The following is a 16,670-nucleotide window of genomic DNA, read 5'->3' on the forward strand; positions in this document are numbered from 1 at the left end:
GGCAGGGAACACAAGAGAGTAAGTGATGCTGTGTTCATGCAGAAGTTGTTTTATTTTGATATATGTTGCTCGTTTACGTTGCACTTCCATCGTGTAATCCGGATAAGCGGACACAGTGCTGTTTTCTAAGCTAATGGGATTAGATTTCCGGAAGTGCTGGAGGACTGAGTCTCTCTCTCTGTAATTAAGGAACCGGGCTATCAATGGGCGTGGCGGTGCACCGGGTCGTGGGGGTCTGCCAGGGATTCTGTGAGCTCTTTCTATTACTGGAGCTTTTGTGGTGTCTTGTATGTTCATTATGTCTTTCAGACATTTCTCTATGAAATCTTCAGCTGTAGGTAGTTCCAAGCGCTCCGGGATGCCGATAAATCTGATGTTATTGCGCCTCGACCGCCCTTCTGCTTCCTTGGCCCTGCGTTGCAATTGTGCAAGTTCCGTTTCCATTTGTTGGATTTTATTTTTCATGTCTGTTACCTCTGGTTGGATCGTTTCTAGTGATAGTTCTGTGTTTTGCACTCTATCCTTTAGCTTACGGTGGTCCACGCGGAGCAGTGAGACTTCCAGTGCCGCGGCGTCGATTTTCCCTTCCAGCGATGTCTTTGTCTCCATTATCGCTTGCATGATTTTGTCGAACTGTTGGGAGTGTGTTTGTAGTGTTTTGCTCATCTGGAGCAGCATAGCAGCTTGCGTGTCGCTGCGGCCAGTGGCGAGGGGGGGTCCCCCTCCGTGGGGGCCCCCGGTTTGGGGTGTTTTGGTTTAACCAAAGCGCCTTCTATGCCGTTGAGGTGGGGGAGGTAGGGTAACTTCCTTGAGGGAACCAGGGAAGGTAGGCTAGGGGACTCGCCTGCGCAGGCAGATGCTGTTGTGTGAGCTTCCCTGAGTGACAGCGCGTGGTTTAATTTTGAAGTGGAGCCACCGGCTGTTTGAGCTGTTTATTTATTTATTTATTTATTTTTGATGAAGGACCGGATTTAGGCCAGTATCAGCACCGTCCTTGTTGCCTTCGCTGGCGCGGACACTGGAGCCACGGTCTACGGCCGCTGAGAGGGAGATGTTTTATCTTGCACCAATGCTGATCTGGGCTGTAACCCGCTTCTTGGGGAGAAACACTATTAATTTATTTTTTTCCCCTTTTTTTTTTCCCCCGTCCTACTTTGTTTTCCACCCTTTGCTCTTCACGCAGTCTCTTGGCCGTTCTTTAAGTAGCTCCTTTGTGTCCCCTGCGTTCGATCCAGTGTCAGGCTGGGATCAGGCCTGTATGTTTACCTGGTGTGGAAGGGGCGGGCAGCCACCAGCTGCGGGAAGCAATCCTTACTCCAGGCCCCGGCGTGCGCTGGTCCTCGCGCCGCCGCGGCCCGGGGGCTCAGTCCAGGCCTCCACAAGCCCCACGGAGGCACAAGCGGGGATCGAGCAGTGCCCAGGCCAGGCATCCGGTCGCGGAGGCCAGGGAACGCTCGCGCCTCTCCTCCGACGGGTCAATCAATGCAGTGGGCCGCCGTCCGCTGAACGGGGGCCGGTTCCGCCGTTCATGCGCGCCCCGGCTGCCCAAGCAGAACGCGACCGGGCCGAGGGGCGGAGGGCGCCCGCGGTGTGCCCGATAGGGCAGTGTTCAGTTCCTCTGGGAGTTCACGGGCGCCGCAGCCCAAACGCCGTCCGACGGGGAGCCGCTGGTTACGGCCGGCTCCCTGCTGTCTGTCGCTCCACAGAGCCGGGGCCTCGGCCATGCCCCGCTCCAAGCTCCGTTCCTGGGCCGCAGCCAGACCGACGCGAACAGCTGCAGGATATGTTGGGCTTCCCCTAGGTGCTAGGGGAGAGCCCCCTTGAATTATAACACTATGGGGGCCAGGATGATTGTTTGTTAGGCGGACCGTGAGCGGAGCTCCTAGCTCAGGCGTCCGCTCCGGCCGCCATCTTGGCCACGCCCCACCAGTGTCCTTGTGAATATGAATTCTGGCATGCCTTTCATCTATATCCTCCATTTGTGAGTGTTCCTCTGTAATTCTATGGCTTTCTTTAAGTACTTGCGAAAGTCCATGTTCCTCCATATGAACTGGCCTTTTCGGCTCCAAAGCTGGTTTTTTCGGGGTCGAAAGGCTGTGAGTGGATGTTGGCCTCGGCTCCGAAAGCGAGTTTTGAGGTTTCGACTCGAAGGATCGATGTTTGATAGTTTTGGAGACAGAGCTTTGGCTCGAGTCCGAAGGCTTCGGTGGCGTGGCCTTTTTCGGTGCCGAAGTTGTTGGTTGGTCGGTCACCGAAGGTCTTTTTACGGGTCGAGCCATGGCCTTCCGGCAGTGGCGTTCCCAAGCCCTTATATTTGGGCTTGGCTGGGGCGTACTCACATGCTGTCCTGCCGTGACCGGTATGTCCTCTTCGGACTCCTGCTCTGAGTCGGACCCTCGGACGGAGACTGCCGTGTGCATGATGTCCTCTTCCTCGACGTCGAGACGTTCGGTGCTCTTCAACGCCACCTCGAGTCTTCGTGCTCTTCTGTCTTGGAGAGTTTTCTTCGAACAGAAGGATCTGCAGGCCTCAACTTTCTTCCCGATGGTCTGGGGAGAGACAGCAATTACAGACAAGATGATGGTCTGTGAAGGGACATTTTGCGTGGCACCGAGTACAAAAGCGGAATGGGGTCCGGTCCATGAGGCTTCCACGCGGTCAGCCGACTAGGCCCGAGTTGGGCGCGGGCGTCCCGAAGGGCGAGTAAAGATGTTTGACCCAACGGTACCGATGTGTTGATGGAAGATGGTACGCGATCGAACCAATACCAACGAGAATTAGCGAGTTGTAGAACTTTTCCGACTCGAACTATCGGAGAGAAAAGAACCACATCCGAACCCGATGGCGGAAAGAAAACAATCTAACATGGAGTCGATGCCCATGCGCAATGGAGCTGAAGAGGAGGAATCACTCGATCCCGTGACTCAAAAACACTTCTTCTAAGAAAAACAACTCCGAGCTCAACACTAGATGACAGAATATGCATAGCATGTGTATCTGCAGTTACACATGCCATCGAACACATATATATATATATATATATATATATATATATACACACATATATGCAACATAAATGGACCTGCAAATGGAAGGAATACTCTTCTCTAGTGAATTTCAAAAACTAAGAAACCTGTGACACAAAAAATCCAGTATTAACTAAGCATTTCTTTTCTGAAATAACTGAAATTAGTGGAAACTGATTGGCAAAAATAATGAGTTAGTAAACTGAACGGAATCCACAATAAAACACTATAAGAATCCTAGTGAAATATGTGAAGAGAAAACGGCACTTGTGAAATTCAGTTTTGGGCGACTGTAGGTTTTTCATGCGGAGAAGTTAGAAATAAAGGTTTTTCACCTAAATCAGAGAATAAACAGGAATTAGATCCATGTAGTGAGTGGCATAACATTTAATATAATAGACCATGCATGTATGAGCCACGTTGGTTTCTCCTCGAAGGTGCTGTAACACACAATCTGAGAGGCAGGAAGCAGTTATTTTTAATACCGTGATCCGAAAGCTTGAGTGCATTGCGTTTTCAAATAGCACAATGCCATTTGATATGAAAAAGTGCATGATGACAGTTTTAGAAGAAGGTTTTGTGACAAATACAGTTTTGCGCTCTGGCGACCCATCAGCTGAATATGCTATGTTAATCAACATGAGCATAATTTCTCACAGAAGTCCAAACAAATAAAGTCAAACTACAGCTATCTTCATTTTTTGTCATTTATTTTAAAACATTAAACCCAAGCTGTTTAGAAACCACAGAAATTACACTGATTTTTTTTTTCATTTTTGCAAAAACAAAAATAATACAGTAAAAAATAAGGGTCAAAATTGCAAGAGGTTCAAGGTCAGTCTTACCCTAACAATTTCTTAACATTTGGCTAAGTGCAGGAGACACCTGAAATGAACTAGCAGGTTGACAGTAAAAAATAATAATAAAAGAAACAAAAAAATGTACATATTTATATTATATTCGTGTACAAAGTGGTTTGATATACAACCATTATGGTTAAAAGCAAAAATAGTTACAATAAAGATCAATGACAGGTTTACCAGTCAGGTTCCTGCAAGCAGGGTGTACAGTACATTTCCCTCCTACGAAGAATAGTTAATATTCAAACCACGTGCCAGACTTCCACCTGCTCACTAGAGAAACCACGGCCCTCGCAACACCAAAGCTGCTGAGCATGTCTGGCCGCTGATATTTCGGCAAGAAAGCCAAGTTTGGGATTGCATAGCGAGTCCATGTGGAACGACGTGGATAGACAGCTCTTAAAAAGACCAGGATACAAATATTCCTTTTGGCCCCATAGCTCCCACCTACCTCACAATAGAACAGGCTGTGTGAACCTCAGCTAACTGATCCTCAGGGTCTCTACTATTATTTACACTAAAGCCTGTCCTGTTGGGATTCATCCAATATTTAAAAAAAGAAAATTAGCTGCAGGAAAATCAGTTCGGGTTGTTTCGCTACTGAAACATAGGACACTAGGGTGAGAAAAATAAAACCAAGATCCTAATATATATATTTATATAGATGTTGTATGAGGGCTTGAACCTGGTTTTATCTTTTGGCCATTTCAAGTGAGTTTTCTGCCAGCATCCATTTTGTCTTTGTATAAAATTATTAGGCCTTAAATTTAAAGCTAACAGTATATTAGTGGGGGTATGCATGTAAAAAAGACTAAAAAAAAGCAGATGCAACATATATAGAACAGGTTGTTCACTTAAAGGTCATGTCAGTTGGAAACATATTCGTTTTTGCCTAGCAGTTTAGTCTGCATATTCTTTTTATTGATGTAAAATGTGATACATGAACGAGGAGACGAGCTCTAGGTCGGTCAGCAAGTTCTCAGAATGAAATATAAATTCAGCGTTCAAACTAGAGCAGGGATTTTTAAAATTTTCATCACTGAAGACTCCTTTACTTGACATCCACCACTTCAACAGTGTTGTATGTCTGCTATCTCCATTTCGGACAAGAAGGACATGCATTCCTCAGACAAGAGGTTGACCTGAGCCCAGCAGTTAAGCCTTACAGCCTTTTGCAGACCCAAATAGGGTCCCAGTCCTCGGTTTTGACAACCCTTGGGGTAAGGACATAACAATATCAACTCTCAGATGTTTCCTCTTGTGTTTGGGTATGTGGGATCACAATGAATCTTCAAGTTACACTCTTGAGGATTGCCAATGAGCTAGTGGTGTACCGGGTAAGAGCAGAAACACATCACATTCCCAAAGTGTGGAAGAAATTACTGGAAACAAATTGATGCAATTTAATAAATGAGGCATCTCTGAAAGAAGGCGATTGGTTTCTGAAATAAGCTCAGCAAAATCAGATCTATGGATGTCCAAACTGTGAAAATATTAAGAAAAACTTTCATTAATAAAGGGGAAAATACATAGAAAATTAAAACAGGGGAGCATAGCTTAGGAAGAAATAATGGTATTGTGATAAAATATATTGAATACAATTATTGACTGAAAAGCTGAAACTTGGTGAAAATAAGGAGGAAGAGGGAAACTCTACAAAAATGGCGTGCCACTAATATTCAAGAGGCCACTGAAATAAGAGGCTAAGAGAAGAATAAGAAGTGAGAGAGAACAAAAGGCCAAAATATTGGGTGTGGGGCACTCGGAGCCTGATTAAGACCTTGGCAGATGGAATATTCCATCAAAAATGTGACGGATATCCCGTCCGCCATTTTACAAGTTCCGTAGGAAATAATGCATCTTGTAATACGGCGGGTGGGATATCCGGCATATTTGCGACAGAGTATCCCATCCGCCAGGGTCCTGATCAGGCCCTTAATCCTAATTACCATCATCTGTTTCAGGTACTTGTTCCCTAAATCCAGAACACATCCAAACACATTTTGATGGATGTCTAAATTATATGGGGATACCACAGAACTCGTAGAAAATTACCTGTACACTTTGTTATACAATTTATTAAGAACTAGAGGGTTCATAGATATAAAGGATCTAAAAGCAACTCTATCAGTACAAATTTCACTTGTGATCATGAAAATACATTCCTTTGGTAGATCATATAACCAAGATATTGTAAACATTTACATTTTGTCATGAAAAACTTTGGAGACCCAAAGTTTTTTCCTGAAAGATTGAGAAGTAGACTCATTATTTATGCTCACGAACTATGTTTGAAGCCTTCAATGGCCACCATTAGTTAGGTTAAGCAGAAAATCTCTTTGAACATGAAAGCAGCTCCTTTCTCTACCAAAGTGCTTACAATAAGCAAGTGGAGTGAATATACTGTAAATTAAACCCCAGCACAACATTTAAAACTGGTAGCAAGGCTAATTCAAACATTTAAGATACACAATGGATAAGCCTTAAGTCAGTTCAGAGTCCTGAGCCACAGTGTAGAGATTTAATGTGCTGGCCACATGGGTTAATCTAGGAAAAGCAACATTTTTCATTTTTTCAAGTTTGATAGAATTAGTAGTAACGTTTTGGAAAATAACATCTGTATTTAAAGCTATTTTGTTTGTTATATGCGCTTGGTAAATGCCCATCATTTTTGTTCTTTTGAGATTCAATGATGCAACAAAGGTATGCAAATCAGCGACTATTCAAACAGTTTCAATGATGGCTCAAAACTGTAACAGTTCATGTTGCTAAACAAAAATTACAAAGGGAACATTAACTATCAAAATGTGATTCTGATAAAGAATCTCTTGCAGCATCATTGTGGATCTGGTCATATAGTGTAAGTAAAGTTTAAGGAAGAGCAAATCAGATCAAAAATAAAGAACAGTGCTTCTGCTAGCTTGTTTTTGTGTCCCTCAGTGAACAGTCGTCAGGAAAAGTTTAAAAAAAATATACACATATTGCCTAGAATCGGGCACAGATAAACATGTCATATTTGGTCAGAATATTTTAAGAAATATTTCACTTGTGCTTTTGATGTAGTATTGTGACATGTCAAAAAAGGAGACCATAAGATAAGCTTGTTTGGCATGACCGCCACTAATTCCTGGGAAGACTAAAATGAAAGTTAGGTCACGGTAGAAAGAACATTAACAGCCTTTGGAAGGACTCATCAGGTACAACCCAGATAACAACATCTGTGAACAATCTTCTACTCTCAGCTCTGGCATATCAGCTAAAGGAGGCACTGGACACTCAAAAGACCAAAGGAGATCAACGCACAGTGGTATGTTCTGATGTACGATAAAGAATATGCTGTAGTGGGGAGGCAGAAATGTAAACCGGATATGATTTCTAACCAATGAATCCACTAAAACAGATTTGCAGTATAGTATTCAGGATCACTTGAGCACAATCTACTGTGGTCAAATATTTGACAGAGCAATTAACTCCCTGTGAAAGTGAAGTTGATCCACGAGCAGTAGCTGGAGGGAAGGCATCTTGCCATAAGATAATGGAATGAAGCTTTGTGTTGTGTGAGAGACTAAGTGATGGAAGATTCAATGGCAAAAAGTAAAGTTTTATAACTGAAGAGCTTTGGATCACCAAATAAAACAACCTAAAATGAAGCATGTAGGAAAGTGTATATGGCTAAAACTTAAATAGGATGGAACCCCAAGATGTGCAAAACATGTATCCACAGCAATGCGTCTTCAGGGATAAACCAATAATACTTATTTCATTTAAATTATAAGTCAATGAAACTACTATTTATTACAAGTATATTTAAAAAAGATTCAGTGAGCCATGAAAAGATCAAGTTATGTCTTTCAAGTGTAACAGAGAGTACCTTCCACTTCCTGCACAGTTGTTGTGACACACTTTTTGATGGATGCTGGCGGAATGCCCACTACATTGCCAAAAACCTTGCTTAAGCCCCCTTTCACCCACAAGCAAAGTAGAATCAAAGAAATGGTACATATAGGTTACAAACACTACAGTTATGTTCCCAGGACATTGTGAGATGTTCACAGCCACACTTTGATCTGGTTTTCTTTTTAGGTTATGTTTCAGTCATGAACACTGGACACTTAGGTCCAACATGCTATGTACATTTCACATTATTGAGTCTTTTGTTTATGAACATTACACATCTCTTTAAATTTTCATATAAAAAAAAGTCTGTTAATAAAGACTTTAAGCGGTATAAAATAAATTCGACAAGTGGAGAACATTGTTTGTGCTTCTAATATGATATGAAGACCATGTTCAGTGCCGATGTGCATGTCTGTCCTGGCTCTTTTCTTTTTGATTGTTACTGAAATCCAAGAAAACGAGATGAATGATTTTGTGTTACTTCATTTTTTACAGGAACAAAGGTGTTTCCCTACTTGCCAAACTCTATATTGGTCCATGTTTCAGGGAAAGAACACACCCCTGTTTGAAAATTTCAGCTAATTAAAAAACACTTTGTTGCTAGTTTCAGCAGATCTCCCCTGCGTGAAGGGATTTTGTGGCCAACACTGTTGCTGGCTAAGGAGTCCAAATGGTATCCCAGCACTGTGAAGAACGTCAGTTACAAAGTAGAAACACTCAAGTAGAGACACCTCCATCATCGAATTGGGAATCCCGGAGCACAAGGGTTGACGATTCCACACCTGAACAGTTGTGTAGACTGAATAAATTAAAACAGTTTCACCTGTGAACCTAGATAGTTCAGCATTCTCTGCACTGATCTGGCCAGTCTAATTTAATGCTGTGCTGGGCACTATCCAGGTCTTGTAAAGCAAATCCTAAATGTATGCAGTTCTTAAGTCAAATTCACTTTCAGGTTACACAACAGGAGTGCTTCCTTGCTGCATATCCAATTTCCTTTTTTTTTTATCAACTTTTATAAATCGTAAAGATTACATTAATTTTAAAGCGTCCTTCTCCATTCATTGAGAGTTGTGTTTGTACACAATTTAAAATGGAAATTCTACATTTTAGAAAAAAGGCAATGGAAAACAAAATCACATTTCAAAATGATCTTCTAAAAGAACAGATGTTCTAACCGCTAAGACTCTAAAGTGGTTTTAAATAAAATAAACATATAAACTAAGCACATGTCTGAAAGTTGAAGCTTCAATGACTGGAATGACACCCAACAACATTGAAAGCAATTCTGAGAAACAGAAGGCTATTAGTAAATAACTCATGGAAATGAGTTACATTTACACTGCCAAATGGAATATGGTTAACCTTTCAATCTGACAAACATTCAGTGCAAAAGAGATTCAAACATGCATTTGCTATCAGATTATTCTCATTCAATGCAACCGGGTCCAATCACATGAATGTTGTCGCAAGGCAACAACACAACACTAGCACACACAGTAACCCTCTAACCCTTTTTGAGACAAATTTGGACTATACCCTCAATTCCTGTATGTGGAAATGTACAATAACTATTCTAGTTTACCTCAAAATAAAGTACTTTTGCGATCCCTTGTGAGGTCACGTGTCTGGTAAATTCTCTCAAATATGCTTCACCTCACTTGTGATTCAGTAATTTGATGTCTTCTGACTCCTCTATCTCCTATTTGACCCAGGATGTATTTCAAAGGAATACTTTATACTTGCTCCTGCGTGGAATGTGAAAGCGGTTACCAGGAGCTGGATTCTGATGCAGAAGTGACAAAAAAATATCACATATAATTGGGAAGGCACCACAAGGCTGTACCAAGTGATGAGTCGTTCACATTTTGGATCTGGGTCACTGAGAAAATATTAAGAGTACGCAGTACAGATACGGAGAAAATATATCCATGTAAGGATGAAAAGCCCAGATAAAAATGAACCATCCTCAATTTAAAAGAATGTAAAACAAGATTCTTTGACCTGAAACTGCTCAATACTGCATCAAAATGATAAGTGGGTGGGTCTATTTACTACCAAAGATATACGCAGAAATACTTTACAGAGGAATTTAATTTGTAGAAAAATATATTTTGGGACGTAGTTAAGAAGGCTTCTATTATTGAGGCACAATAAGTAGAAAATTGATGACACAGAGGCATTTCTTGGCCTTTGCTACTACGTTTCCAAGCATGAAGGGGTTACTAAGAGCTGCTTTCATAGAGTGACTGGTTTGTGTTTGCAGTGTAAATACCACAAGAAGGGACCATTTATTCCCAACTCAGCTGTTCTATCTGGAGTTCAACACGTAGTAGGTTCGGTCAATGGGCCTCTAAATCAGAGCAATACTTTGGGATTTAGAAAATCACTCAAAGTCCCTTTAATCATTTCTTGATTTATGGTCCCAAACCAGGTATTCATGCTGGAAAAACATAAGCATATCCTTCATCCAGGCAGTGGCCCACTGGGGAACTAAATGAGACTCCATGTGTTTCCAACTACTGGGATTAGTGATCCACTGTTTTCTAGTTAGGACTGCACTACAGAAATACCAATACACTTCCACAGACATACATACATACAAACATACATACATACATGTCTAACTCATAAAGGGGGGTGCTCCATTACTTACTATTGAAAATTACAGAATCCAATAATCAGAATGCATGTCAAGGAAAATATTAAGCCGCCTTTGTTGCAGCTCACCCCTAAAAATACAAAACATTGCAGCAAAGAGGTTTTCCAGTGACATCCAAGATTGGAAGGTCCCCTTACATCAAAATAACGTGAACTCAGTGCAAACAAAAAGGCTAATCACAGAAGTATTTTTTCTTAAAGAATTTGGCACCCAACTGCTTCACTTTGTTCTCCATCTTCGTTTTTTCAACAGCACTCTAGTTGTGATGGACACTCCATGAAGAAGTCACGTCAGTGTGAAACACATGCAACGCTTGAAGAGGTCATCTGATGGCCTGGTACTTCCCTGTGATCATGCCCAATCTGAGAGTAGTGGGGGAAAAAGTCATTTAAAAATTATTCTTTTTTGTTCCATTCAGAGCTTTAAAGAACACTGAATTAAGCACCTGGTCGGCTTTAAATGTCATCCCAGTACAGCATCACTGGGCTTCAGTCGTTCAACACAGACCCCCGCACTGACACCAGGACCGGTTATTGAAATAAGCAGTTTGTGAGAAGGGACAGGAGCAAATATTCAAAAATACAAAAAGGGTGAGGAGGGTATAACATGGTGCTCCATTAAACACATTTCAGCCACATAAAGAGGAGTCAAAGATGGTGAAATGCATCACTGTTGCCCAGAACAGAGTAATGCCTGCATCACTACAATGATGGACTGGAGGAAAATTCAAAGCAGCCCTGTTTAGATGCCTCAGAGAGGTCTGTGATCAAGCGACAGTTAGTGAAGATTCAACAACTGCAGGCAGACATTAACAAAAATGAGGAAAAGAACCACTGTAAACATTTCACTACTGCAAGGGAAGCCAGACTGAAGAATGCCTGATGTCCTCCAAAGACCAGCATTGCATGCTTTCTTCGTTTCCCAAAACTCGTAATCTGGGTTCGGCCCACTGTCTGCACATTGTTATGGAGCTCCATATGGTCAGGTACCAGAACGAGGTCAAAGAGAAAGGAAAAGGTGGGACAGGTGCTCAGTGAGGCTTGGGAGGAAAGGAGGGCAGTGTTGGAAGAGTGCTGGATCAGGAACACAAAAGCTGGGGTTGTTCAAGGACGATAGCACAGGGTTTCAGCAGGTTGGCACAGTTTTGAATTTGTTGTTTTTGTAGGTGTATTTTTTTGTTTAGTGCACGGTCTCAGAGTCGGGACGGTTGGTAGCGAGGTATTTGGCTCTCATGCTGGAGGTGTACTGGAGGAAGACAAAAACAACAAAAAAGGAAGTCAGGACAGCTGGTGGCAGTTTAACAGACTGAGTGTTATTTCCCAACTTTTAAGGAGTATGTTACTCCTGATCATAACATTGGATTGATTAACTTTTTCCATCTTCCAGTTGGGCACAGTCAACTAGAGCAAACACCGGTACAGAGGGTGAAAGCAGAATTACCTGAGCAGTAAACTGTACAAAACGCACTTTATTGGTGAGTCTTTCATTGGTTTGAAAACAGCAGGTTCAAAACAAAATGTACTCAATCTGGTAATACTGCTGCTGGAATTATTTATGGATGTTTCTGAAAAGGTGCTGGGAAGACAGCACTTGATAAAAATGAATTAAATGTGTCCTAGTTTTTATTCTCTTAGAAGCGCATACAAGATCCGACTCATTTTTAAATGTAAGTACGATTGTAAAGAAAAATTGTATATACTGAAACGTCATATTGCGCTGTGGCTCAGTATGAATATGTCAAAGATTGGAAAAATGTTATTTAATCATTTCCGCATTCATAGCTCGCACAGCAAAAGCAAGATTTTTAAATGAATAGATGTGCACTGACTGAGGGCTCTCTTTTCGGTTACAAACTGTAAGCCTCTATTGTGAATGCCGGTGCCCTGTGGGAATCATTTGCCTTCAGACTGGGTGTGATTCTAAGGGATCATAGGGACTAATCCTCAGGATAGAGGCTCACTAGGTTGTTGCCACCTTAGGGAAGGGGGGGGTGACCTGGGTCAACAAGAACTAGCACAGGCAGGAGAACTCAGATGACGGAGAACCACATAAGTAACAGCTCTTGCATATGCCAGGTTCTCTGCACGATCCTGGAGATGTGAACGGAACTTGAGAGGAGGGGCTGTACATGGTCTCTGCACCAGCTCTGACTAAACTGGAAGGACAGTCTAAAAAGGGTAAATTGGACATTTAAAATGAGATCTCGTTTGACTATAGTGACGTTCAATATACACAGAAGCTACTTCCCCCAGACGAGTCTTGAACATTAAATGAATCTCACTGTTGCAGGAGATACATTTGGCTGTCATCTTTACTGATAGTAACGCTTAACCACCCTGAGGACATCCCTAGGATTCTGAAATGTGTTTAATAAACAGAACTATCTCAACCTCATCCACTATAGGTCAGGCCCATCCCAAGTATGGGTTTTCAATATGCAGCTTCACTTCCGCCACAGACAACTAGTGGTTATGCATGTTTGCTCCTCTCCATAAATATAGGTGTATATTTATGGCCAAGATTAACTTATTTACGAGGCACGACTGATGAGGAAACAGCCTCAAAACTGTCCACAGTGCTGGTGAGCAGGCTGTTATGTTTACGCCTTCGCGTCTTCAGACACATCTATGACTGTTGTTGATTTCCTGAACTATTACTGGAGAATTCCAAAAAGCCATACATTTCCTGCAAAGGTATTAGTAAACGTAAGAGAAGACATTTGCACATTTGTCTAAACGTTCGTTTATTGTACCCGCTTTAATATCTTTTCAGCCTGTTAGTAGTGTGCTCCACACATTCCCTTTCTTGTATTTTGTCAATCTATCGTAGTACAACCCCTCGAACTTTTGAACATTTATGTTAAAAAAAACAAATAGAGCAATAATTCAATGCCCTAAACCCTCGGGAGCAGCTCCACACTTTTTGAAACATTTTGCCCCTAAACCAAGATTTCCAGTCTCTTCTCCCAGAAAAAAAAATCTTTCAAAGCTATCACACTCTTAGTTTAGTTACAGAGTAGGTTTCTTTTCTTCACTCAGTGAATCAACAATCTTAAACGGATTGCTAAGCCGTAGCCAAGGGGAATTAACGCTAGGGCAGTCTTAAAGCCGATCTGCAATACATCCTAAATTGGACTTCAGTCAATAATAATTCCAAAAAATCGGGAGAGAAGATCAGGTTGCTTCTTTGGAATTCTCCAACAGAGGCTCTTGTACCAGAACATTTCAAAAACGAACTATCCTCCAAATTCTAACAACCCTATCAACACTGGTTACTGATCTGCTTTACTACAGAAGGCTTTGAATGCAAGGCTCTAGATCATAACAATTGAAATGTTTGCCCTAAGTGAACTTTCTGTCTTCTACCAATAGTACAAATACATTTCGAATGCTTTTGCAGGTAGATAGTCCTATCTTCCTACACTGCCTAAGCAGTACAGAATGCGCCCGCATCTCTTTTTCCTATATTACTTATTCATTGTTTTACAGAACACATCACTGAAAAGGAAGCTAGGAGGATCTGCAGTATTAATCAGCAGGAAAAGGGAACTCTTTGCTGTGAAAAGTGCAGTCCTAATAATGATGCACATTTGTCCACTCCGCCACAGTGCAAAGATCACTCACTTATTCTGGATCAAAGTCACAACCTCAGCCCAAATCTGAAGCACTAATATCTTGCAATAAACGGGGGTAAATGCTGGTAGCTATCATTCAGTCAATACGTGAAAATGACTTCTTTGCCACAGCTTGTAAAGTAGAACCAGTTGAGGAATCTCATTTGCAGAAAATCCTATAGCTTAGTCAGTATACTCTGCCATTTGTGTCATTATTCTACATTTACATAGCACAGTCTTGCCACCTGAGGGACCTCATAGTGGCCGACATTGTCAGGTTTGTTGCAGGCAGTGGCATACATGCATAGTTTGAAAAACGGTATGTAGATACACAGTGGTCTATTACGCTAGAGTTCAGTGTTATGTCATAAGTTCTTAAAAGTGCACTGAGTCGCGTATACCCACACAGAACCTAATTCCTAAAAGGAATGAAAGAATCTGAGGTAACAGTGGTGCCCTTACACCTCCATCAGGCACGCTATTATAATTATAATAGTTATATTTCTAACGGGTAGGTTGTCGACCACAATTCTGGCCTTCACATATCCTATCACAAAAAAGGTCTGGGGGTTTGTGGACTTGGTATCAAAAGTGCTTCATCTCTGGTACAAAGAGTAAACATTTAAGCTTGAACATTAGTAAGCTTGGAGATTTGTGTTCAAAATTAGCAGTCCAATGGTATTAGAACAGGGATTGTGATATACTTGGGAAGGGAGAGCATAGACAAAAGGAAACGTTTCCCCACACACCCCATATTATTGGATGCGCCTGGAACACCACCTTACAGTTACCTCATAGCCTACACCTACTTGGAGGATGTGTGATTTTACAAGTGAAAGCAATGTGGGTTAAACACTGCAAATGATTGTTGGTGCCGAAAATGACATAGCTTTATCAGTGTTCACCGCTGGCAATGCCAACTCCTATAACACCCACCCACCAACTGCAAACAAAAAATTCCTCAAACACTGGGTCTGTAACGCGGGACTAGTGATTTAGTTTCCTAGACACTACATTTTATAGAAATTTTGGCTTGTATTTGGTAAATCAGCCATAATAAAGCAGTTGGAATACAAAAATCTGAGACCTTCCCGATTAGACATGGCACTCAAACCCTGGGGCACGTAGGCAGGTGTTTTACCAATTTTATATTGACATCTTTTTTTAAAGAGATGTAGTGCCTTGCAACTCGTGGGACTTGTCCCGAGGACGTGGATCAGCTTTGTGGTCTATGTGTTTGATTTTATGCCAATTAACTACGCATTCGTGATTCAATTTATTAGTGTATCAGTATAAAAAAGCATGATCAATTCGCCACCTGTGCAAACAGTCAACATCACAGGGTTAAACTGAACCTTGTCATGGGAAAGTATGTCACGTCATCTCAACCATAAAAATATGGAAAATGTCTAAATTCTTTCCACTGCTACTTCAAAGGACTTGTCACTAATGTCATGATGTATCTGCATTCAAGTCAATATATTCCACTTAACTAACAGATATGACTTAAGCAAAACCGCTCTTGGCCGCATATTGTAGATTTTAGGGGTGATCCATGCGCTTTTCCTGTGAGTAGTTGTGTCTTACTCCTTAAAGACGAAGTCTACCCTTATATTTTCAAGAGTAAGACACTGTTAAGCAAAGGAATTAGCTGTATGACTTGGGACCCGAGTAATCAATTTAAAGTGAGGTACGGTAGCAAAACACCAAACCCGTAATTGGAAAGGTGTTTGAGGCACTTTTAGCCAGCACCAAGAAACAAAACTGAAACAAATGTGATGATAATGTGTTTTTTAAAATAAAAGTGCTAACGACTGGGAGAGTGCACAATTTTTGATTAAAGCATATCTGGTCCCCTTAAAATGGGTCTGGTCGGTACAGTAACTAGTGGGGGCTGGGGAACCGGAGGGTGAATAAAGCACTCTGAATCACAAGTTTACCTATCCCCTTTTAAGTGGGAGAAAAGGTTATCTACACAAATGTGCTTAACATTTGTTTCCATGCAGTCTTAGGTAAGCCCTAGCATTTTAAAATGGATGGTAGTAAGCTGGGAGGAAATTTACAGAACATTGTGAAACAATACTTAGTTCCTGGGTTGTGCATTCACATCTATTTTGCTTCTAGCTTTCAATAAATGATCTACCAAGTTTAAAGACTTTTTAAAATAAAAGTGGACAGGTGTCTCATGCGCTTTTTAACCAGTCAAAATAAACATGCAGCAGTAACCACAACATGCACCTCTCCTCAAAACAGCAATGAAAAACAGAACAAAATTACTTGGTAATGATTATGGACATGAAGTTCGGTTGAAACGTGGTCATTCTATCCTGCAGAAGTTCCTGTTACATATTAAAAACAAGTAAGTTAATCTTTTCCAAACGTTAATCAGTGTGCTTCAGCTGATGTACTGATGAGGCAGTGATGTGCATGGCACATAGTGGAGACAAAAATAATGCTGAACTTAAACCAACAGGAAGAAGGGCAGGAAATCCGCCCAGTGACTATTGTTTAGTGAAATGAAGGTCACCGAGAAACACCTGCGGGAAAGAAGAAGAGCACAAAAGGCTAACTTAGGCCCAAGGATGGTGTGCGGGTGGTGTCCATGATGCAGC

At 41.6% G+C, this 16,670-nt stretch overlaps 1 protein-coding gene across 2 annotated transcripts in view; it reads right to left on the reverse strand.

Annotated features, from left to right (window-relative positions):
- TTYH3 (tweety family member 3) overlaps positions 1-16,670 on the reverse strand; it is a 283,690-nt gene that overhangs the window by 25,515 nt on the left and 241,505 nt on the right. The window contains exon 14 of one of the 2 annotated variants that reach the window (XM_069209947.1): positions 3,720-11,690. The exons of the other annotated variant lie outside the window; for it this stretch is intronic. Coding sequence (XP_069066048.1) covers positions 11,625-11,690 — 66 coding nt within the window. The 3' untranslated portion in view covers positions 3,720-11,624. Of the gene's footprint in view, positions 1-3,719; positions 11,691-16,670 lie in introns of those variants that run through there. 2 annotated transcript variants of the gene reach the window in all.

This window comes from Pleurodeles waltl, chromosome 10 (assembly GCF_031143425.1).
Source record: "Pleurodeles waltl isolate 20211129_DDA chromosome 10, aPleWal1.hap1.20221129, whole genome shotgun sequence".
Classification (NCBI taxonomy): Eukaryota; Metazoa; Chordata; class Amphibia; order Caudata; family Salamandridae; genus Pleurodeles; species Pleurodeles waltl.